This window comes from Atta colombica, unplaced genomic scaffold, assembly GCF_001594045.1.
Source record: "Atta colombica isolate Treedump-2 unplaced genomic scaffold, Acol1.0 scaffold123, whole genome shotgun sequence".
Classification (NCBI taxonomy): Eukaryota; Metazoa; Arthropoda; class Insecta; order Hymenoptera; family Formicidae; genus Atta; species Atta colombica.
The window spans coordinates 717,304-726,138 of record NW_017259210.1 but is presented as its reverse complement, the minus strand read 5'-3'; the positions used below and the strand labels follow the sequence as shown (position 1 = coordinate 726,138).

General features: G+C 34.0%; 1 protein-coding gene across 1 annotated transcript in view; it reads right to left on the bottom strand.

Moving 5' to 3' along the window:
• Window positions 1-5,297: 5,297 nt before the first annotated feature.
• The window catches only part of LOC108694705 (RCC1 and BTB domain-containing protein 1-like), a 4,623-nt gene continuing 1,085 nt past the window's right edge, over window positions 5,298-8,835 (bottom strand). The window contains exons 3-10 of the mRNA XM_018204338.1: window positions 8,194-8,367; window positions 7,863-8,124; window positions 7,657-7,784; window positions 7,305-7,571; window positions 6,517-6,641; window positions 6,337-6,434; window positions 6,134-6,264; window positions 5,298-6,010 (exon numbers count right to left, since the gene is read on the bottom strand). Of these exons, the coding sequence (XP_018059827.1) occupies window positions 5,870-6,010; window positions 6,134-6,264; window positions 6,337-6,434; window positions 6,517-6,641; window positions 7,305-7,571; window positions 7,657-7,784; window positions 7,863-8,124; window positions 8,194-8,367 (1,326 nt within the window). The 3' untranslated portion in view covers window positions 5,298-5,869. The remainder of the gene's footprint in view (window positions 6,011-6,133; window positions 6,265-6,336; window positions 6,435-6,516; window positions 6,642-7,304; window positions 7,572-7,656; window positions 7,785-7,862; window positions 8,125-8,193; window positions 8,368-8,835) is intronic.

Sequence of the window (8,835 nt, the reverse complement as noted above, 5' to 3'; positions counted from 1 at the left end):
AAATTGCACTTTAAAACTGCATTTATTTTTCTTCTCAATTAGATTAAAAAGTAAAACGAGTTGGAATACATATCGATCTCTGAAAAAAATCGCAAAAGTTATCAGGAGAATATATTTCGACAAGAAATGTGTTAAAGCCAATTCAGTTTTGTGCACTCCAGAAGATTAGAAAGTAAATTATTGCAAATAGAAGAAGTAAGTGATGAATTTAAATTCATTCTCAATATCAGACAAAAATTTCTGCGTACAGAAAATAAAACGACACATAAATTATATATTTTATTTTATTTTTTATATTTTAAAGTGTATATAATCGAAGAAAAAAAATAATATAATTGTCACACATAGAAAAAAAGACAAAAAATTTCGAAATCGATTCTATCTCGGTCTTCATGACAATATCCCCGAATTTTTCGTCCCGATATCGTCATTAAGACTGCAAATATCTGAATAATTCAATATAAATTAAAAGATAACTATTAAAATATACATATATAATTACTGCAAAACTAATTTATTATTATTCAAATCCAAATATCCGGATTAACTGGATCTGACATCTGGAGAATCAAAACTCGATCCGAATCCGCGAGATTCTTAATTCTCGCCCGAATTACGGGAGATTGAACGAGAAATGTAATTGCGAAGCGCAATATATTAAAATCGATTCGTATCCACCACGAAAATTTATTCCTTTCCGCGAAAATTCATCCCGCGTATCGTCGCATAAAAGCCCTAAATATCTGAATAATTCAATATCCGAATTGTCGAAAATAATTATTATCGGATCAAATTCTCCTCCACCTTTCGGCCCCTTCGCGTTCTCCTTCCCTTCCTCCCCAAAACAGCCGGATCATCGGAATCTAATAAATCCGGAAGGATCGAATTTATCCAAATTTCTGCGAAATTAATTCAGATAATTAATAAATCAATTCGCGAGTTATCCGCCAGAATCGCCGTTATCGGACAGAAAACCGATTTCGGAGCGTGACGAAACTTTATCAAAAGTAACACGATAAAAATGCAAACGAAGCGGGAGGAAATGCCTGCATTATTTTCGCATGTTTCACTGTGAAATCGAGATATCAGCGAATTCAAATTTAGAATCCTAATCTTTACACGCGGATTTGCATCGCCGTGCATATATATTTGTGTGTGTGTGTGTGTGTGTGTGTGTGTATGTATGTGTGTGTGTGTGTATATATGTGTGTGTGTGTGTTGCGCGTTTTGCATGTCGTTACATGTGTGTGTGCGTAAACGCACCAATGCGGTACACCAATGAAAAATTGCAATTGCATTTTCGGGCGTTTTCCGTTACTATCATTTCCTGATACCAGTTTATCAGCGGTGTAAGCCCTCAAAAAAAAAAAAAATAGCCCACGTGCGTTCAACCTCCTGTTTATTTGATATTTTATTTATTGTAACATCGAAATCGTACGCGACAATTTCCCCTGTAATAACGTGTATACCTATTAATATTTTCTACATCCGACGTACACAGAAAGAATGATTTTGCTGAAGTAAAAATTTAACTTTAGATATTAGTCTAAAAATAATTTTGTTGGGCAATCAAAGTAATTACGCAGAAATCTCAAGCGTGATAAGCAATTTGCAAAAAATTTTGACATTCTGGCAATCAGCTTGAACTATATAATTACGCCAGTTTCAAAAATGTTTTTTTTTTTTACTTTGAACCAGACAAGGTTCAAAATATTGATGCCGAAAATGATATCGTAAGTTAAATTTCAATATATATACATATACGGGGAGTCTCATTTTAATTGTCCATCTCGAATATCTAAAAATATGCATTTTCCAAAAAGTATTTCAAATATCAATAGCTGCAAATTAGAAATTATATTATATATAACTTCATCGTAAATGCAAAAATTTGCTATTTGAGAAACCCCGTATTTAAATCCTTTACAACATAATTTAAAAAAAAAATAAGAAAATGAAATTAAGAAAATGCGTTTTATAGGAAAGGAACAATTCGTTCATGATTTTTAATCGGAATTTCAAGACAACGTTAACCTTCTTTACAGAAAAGTAAAATATAAAATATAAAATTAAAAAAACATTTTTTTAGACCCTAATTAAACCTCAATTATTTTTGATGTTTAAAAATTGATATTTTTAAGATCCAAGAAATGACTTGTTGGAATTTTTTGACTTGCGGCATTCGATTTCAACATTCAAAAATTTATAAGAAACACCTAGTTTAGTTTAAAATAATTTTTTATTATAATATATTATTTGTATATTCAACAAAATTATTATCAAATCTGTATCTAGCTAAATTTTTAGACACTCCAGTAAAACTGTCCTTTCCACATAAACACCTCCAGATATGTTTCCCAAATATATTTCCCTCGGGGCACAGAGGAATGTACGACTTTCCCGTAAAGTTTCCAGTCTCAATTTCTTACAGTTTCTTACTTTTCATCTCGATGCCGTTGACGTGCGCACGAACGTCTCCTCCCTTTCATTGGGGTAAACGACAGGTAATCTATCGGCAACTTATAAAGAAAGAAGGAACAACAAAGGGGGGGGGCGGATCCCCCGAAGGAACTTTCAAATCTCGGAATAGCGGTTATCTCAGAAATAGCAGTGGCGTCGGGGCGATCCGTTTAGATAAGCGCGTTTAGTAAATCAGCTATCGCAAGGAGCCGTTCTTCTCTCAGTAAAGGATCATTGCTTCTTCAAAATGTAAATTTCTGTAGGAATAATAATGATCTCTTGCGAGATACGAAGGGATGAAAATCGATAAAAAGGAGGAAAAAGAGGGCGACAGATGCGGACAATCTATACTTTCTAACAAAAAAAAAAATGAAAAAAGAGAAAAGAAGATAAACTCTTCTTAAGCAAACAGGAGGCGCAAGAATCATGCAGTCAATTTTCACAGAAGGGTAGTTTATCGAGAACTTTCTCGAGAACAGTATATTGATCATATCGAACTTTCGATTAAGAAAAGAAGAAGCACAGAGCTGAAACTTTTGATAAGCAGGCTCGCAAATACGAATTTCAAATCCCCATATCTGCCAATGTGGAATTAACTTTAATCTTGATTTAACTTGCCATTTATCTTTTTCTAGTTCTAAGAATCAGGAAAAAAGAAAAAGTTAAACTTAGAGTTAAAATCAACATCAAGTTCCACATGGAGATGGCCAAAAAGTCCTTTTTCTCTCTTCAAGGTGCAGATCAAGCAAGGGAATGAATAGGTTCGAACAAATAGGACTAATATGAGAGAGGAAGTTTCGTTTTTGTCGTCGACGGGAATTCGCAGCGCGTCGCTGGGGAAAAGTAGCCCGCAGGCCTAAATACGCTCTAATTAATACAAAGAAAACAGAAATGGAGAACGATTATTACTAATGAACTTTAATGACCGATGACAAATGGTCGTCCGGCTGACGGTGGCTGGTCGGCGCTTCGGTGCGGCGACTCCAAGCTCCGTAGGGAGGATCTTGCGAGAGGAACCTTTCTCGAGGTGCGTCGTGTCGGAGCTCGATCGGCGACGTGCAACTACCGCGTGCAACCAACCACCTGATCCCTTCGTGATTTCTCACAATTCTAACAAATCTGAAATAATAAATCTTTGCACTTCATTAACGAGAGATTAAAATTCATCTATCTTATTACAATTTTACACCAACTTATCATTGATTATCTATTATTGACCAATGAATAATCTCTCGGCAGCAGACTCTGTCAATTATAACAAAAACGACACATCCTATTGAAAAAAAAATCACATCATACAATTGTATGATGAAATCATGTAATTAAAACATGTAATTAAATCATGTAACGGATTGTTCCAAATCAATAGGTGATTTTAAAATTACATATTTTGAAAAGTTACATGATGTTATGTTCTTTTTTTTTTCTATTCCTATCATTCAATTCTTTAAAATTCAATAACTATAACATCACATGATGGATGAAATTATTTGTAATATCATGTGATTTTTCAAATTATGTATTTTAATTACATGATTTCATCATGTAATGTTATGACATTTTTTTCAACAGGAAAAACATCTGGTTGAAAATGGACGAATCAATATAATATTATATCTATCAGAATTCCAGTTGTCACAACTAGAATTCCAGTTTTAAGTCTATTATATCCAATATATCTAAATTTTAATTTTTAATCTAGAATTCTGGACTTAATCAGAAAGTCTGATTCGTCCATTTTCAACCAGAATTAATCAGACAGACATTTTTATCGTTGCACGTTTGCAAAACAATTCGCCACTTATATTCGTTATTGTTGTCAACAATCGAGACTCAATTTCTATTCAAATCGCGTTCGGCACGATAAAAAGACATGATGCCATTAACTGTCGTCAATGATATTACGGTTCTTTGGAAATCGTCAAAAATCTTATTAATAATCTTATTAATATTATTGCGAGATCCTGACAATGCTCGCTCGTTGCACGCGCTGGTTGCGACGGGAGAGTTTGCGGTCGCGGCGTACGACCGATCACCTAATTTAACATAATTAATTACTTATATACATAACATATAAATACATTTAAAATAAAATAAAAACACACATATATATACAGAGCGCCCGTTTTGCGGTGGCCGCTGTAAGATAGACACTCCGTATATGTATATCTTGTATACTTCTATATGCGAGATTGGAATATGAACGATCACAGAATGGCGTTCGACGACTCGGAATCGAGGGGCGAGAGAGAGGAAGAGAGAGAGAGAGAGAGAGAGAGAGAGAGAGAGAGAGAGAGAGAGGATGAAGTTAATACACGTGTACAGATTTATCGGAGTTTATCTCCATGTCGCGGAACATTGACCGTTCCCATTTCAAGGTATATATATATGTATGTATATTAAACATCATATGGTGATTATTAATCAGTAGATACGTACGTATTATACGAACAACAAAATCTATCGCTTGTATATATTGAAGATATCGTAATAAAATGATGTACGAACGACCGTGCGAAATCTTCCTCAAACCAAACTCATCCATTCCGACTCTCTTTTATTCACTTGTTGTTACTATTAATTATAAGAGCAACCATGAGGCAAAAAGATCAGATGTAACGTGAGAGCTGAATATAATTTGAGAAAAATTTCTGATTAGTAGCAAATTTCTAATAGCAGCTCTAACTAATTTCCGATTGATTACAAATGTCATTATACGTTGAACAACTGCGCATCCCTAAAATTTGGTTCATCTGGTCTTTTTACATGACAGCATGAAATTATCGAACAAAAGAGCAGCTAGAAATGAAAACAAACAATGGTACAGTATAGACGGTTTAGAAAATTTTATTACAATGTGTATGTCATATTGTATTTTACATTACATACTTAATTTTACAAAATTCACAGCTGATGAATTAAATTGGCAAAATCGACATAATCATCGTGGTAAACACGCACTGATACGCTATATCACAGAAATAAAAAGAAAACGGAACGAAAGTTTTCGCAATCATTCGATGGACTTTACGCATCGTTAATCAATATGTTATGCAAATAGCCATCACGAACGCGAGATTGATTTTTCTCAGCAAGCAGCATTTTTTTCTCTTTGTTTACATGAAATCTAAGATTATCTCAGGTACCTTTGCAAAATAAAAAAACATCACATTTTCTGAGATCGCCAAAGGAATCTCTCTTGTAAACTATTTATCGGAACGCGAGATAGTTTACATGATTGAATGCAATTCATTTATTACTTACACAAAATATTAAATGCGAAATGTAGTTGAGGAATCAAATTCGGAATAATTAGTTAGAATATAATTATAAAATACCTAGTGAATATTCAGCAACAGACAGATTCATGCATTTTTATATCACACTGTTCTTGATGCAAATAGATAAATTATGTTCTAAAAACACCAGCCTCACCCGCCTTAATTATAAAGGTTTTCAGCGTATTCTCGTCTAACTTGGCGAAATTTTCTGTCTTTGTCACAGCCGTCATGTGATTCAAGGCGAACTTGAAGCAGACTTCTTCTAGTTCCTGAAAAATTGATAACGGCATTCAATTATTGAGTAAAAATTAATAATACATGCGTGTGTAGATAAACAAATACTGTAGTCAATGAAATATTGATAAGCACTAATAATACAGTTGTTTAGTTACCTCTTCGTTGTACTCGATTGCGATGCTATACAAGTAGGCGACATTCGATACAGTAATTCCTTGCTTTATCATCCAAATGCAATGCTTCTTGAGATTGCTCTCGCAGTAAGCATTGGCCAGATCCAAAAGTTCTGTAACGAAAGATGTTGCTTCAATCGTGAATGTACTCAGGTCGATAACTGCTCAGGATGTATCCAATTTACCTAATGCCTTCTCCATGGGTAAATCGATCACGTCGGTGTACAAGTATTTCAGGAAAGCTTTGTAGACAATGTAGGAAAACTGATCATGCTCGATGACACTGTCGAAACAGAAGAACAAAAATGAGTAAAACTTGAAAAATTTTTAATATAAATAATGCAGATCTTTTCTTAAATGATTACCTTTGGTTGTTTTCTGCCCAATCATGTTGAAACATGGTTCTGAAGTATGAAGAGCGAATTTTCAGAATAGCCTTGTGCACGTGGATACATTGTCCCTCCACTTGTATCTTCAGATCACTTGTAGACTATCATAAAAGAAAACAAAAGTCATTAGAGACAAATGTGTACAATATTAGCTTAACACATAAAATATTTGTCACATTTATCAATTAGAATCCAGCATAAAATGTATTATACAGTTTGATTTATCAATCAAATAGCTCATTCTCAATTTTAGGTTTTTTTTCGTTAGAAAGAAGTTTCTTGAAATTTTCTTTTAAAAATACTCGAGCATTATACTTAAAATAAGATTTAATAAAAAATGATAAATCTTAACTTCAATAAGTGAAAATATTAGTATATATATATATATACTGGATACAAAGTACAATAAAAAATTGTAAAAGATAACTCTCACACAAATTCGAAAACTTTATGTGATCCACTCGGGTTTTAATGAAACTTTGAGTATGTTAAAGATTCATTAAAACAGTCTTAAGAAATTTTTGAACTCTTCTTTCAACTTTAACATCCTATATCTTTAAAACAAAGTCATTTCGAATATATTATATGACAAAATTTTCAGTATCCATTCTGTATATGTATTGTTAATAACTATATACATATAAATAAATTAGATTATTTGTTTCAGTTTTTCTCTTATCAATATCGTACATTCATTTCATTGAACATTTAAAAATGTGAGAAGGTGCGAAACAAATAGATACAACAATGAACAAGTTACATACGGGATCATCGAATGCAGATCCTAGACATTGCAATATATTCGGCTCTTCGTTCGCGTACAGGATCAGTGGTTTATGCATAACGCTCGGTGATCCGTAACACGCAAGCGCGTCATGTACGTTGGAGAACGGAGTGGAGGTTGGGATAGTGATGCTCTGACCACGACAATGACCCCACATGTAGACACGTCCTCCCTCGCCGACGGCGACGCTTATGTGATTGTAGTGCATAGCAGCGATGTCAGATACCCTCCCCATTTCGTGCTCGACCTAATAGTATAATTATTGATGACGTTGTTCTTCTTTTTTTCTTTCTTTTTTATTCTCTATTTTCTTTATGACGATATGAGTATACCATGACTGGTTTGCAGGAATTCGTCTTGTTGCCGATTCCCAACTGGCCATAACTGTTTCCGCCCCAGACATAAAGCTTCCCTTCATCTGTGAGCGCCAACGTATGAGCATATCCACAAACTACTTTGACTGAAACAATACCGATTGCTCAGCGACCCCATTTTGCATTCTTTTCTTCTTTTACTTCTTTAATAAATCGAGACTTACCTATCACAATGCCTCTCAACGAACCGACTTGCCATGGTGACGTCTGATTTGCATAGTTACCTATTCCCAATTGGCCGACGCCGTTATTGCCAAAACCGTACACCTCACCATTTTCAATGACCACCATGGTAGAAGTCTGGCCACATGAGATGCAGACAACTTTCTTCCCACCTAAGACGGAGTTCACTTGCCTAGGTGTGACTTGATTTGTGCTGATACTGCTACCCAGTTGTCCACAATTATTTTGTCCCCAAGCATACACCTAAATCAAATCAACCAATTCAGTTTGTAATAACAAAAGATTATCGTCATAGTCATCTCGATACTTTACCTCACCATCTTCGGTCAGAGCGATAGAATGGTGACTCCCACACGCAATGTCGACAATACGCTTCATGCCTAAACCTTCAAGAATAGGCATGGTCACTAGAATAGGTTTCGTGATAACCTGATTTGATGCTCCAATTCCCAATTCGCCATAACCATTGTGACCCCAGGCATACACCTATCAAAGATCTTGCTATCATTGATTCAAATGCATCACTTGATTCGTTGATTTCATAAAATCTTTAGCAAAAAAAATTCTTTAGAATTGTTATATGCATCAATAATAAACAATTAAGAGGAAAAGTTGTAATATTTTTATACAAATATGAAAATTTATTAACTATTTATCTTTAGCTTTACAAAATTAGAGTGAATCTTAGCGCTTAACAAATTTAATGAAAATAATCATTAATAAAAAAAAAAGAGTATTCTGAAGAAAATGAATCAGAATTATATATATTCATGGCCAATGATTTGCCCCTTTTATAATAAAGAAAATTAGAGGCCGATTCTGTAACTCTTAACGACACTCGTTGATGTCATTGCGCAGCTTTTTTATTCTACATAATATTTGCGCAACGAAATCAATGACTATCGTTAAGAGTTACAGAATCAAAAAGATTCCTTAATAAAGAAAAGATGTTTA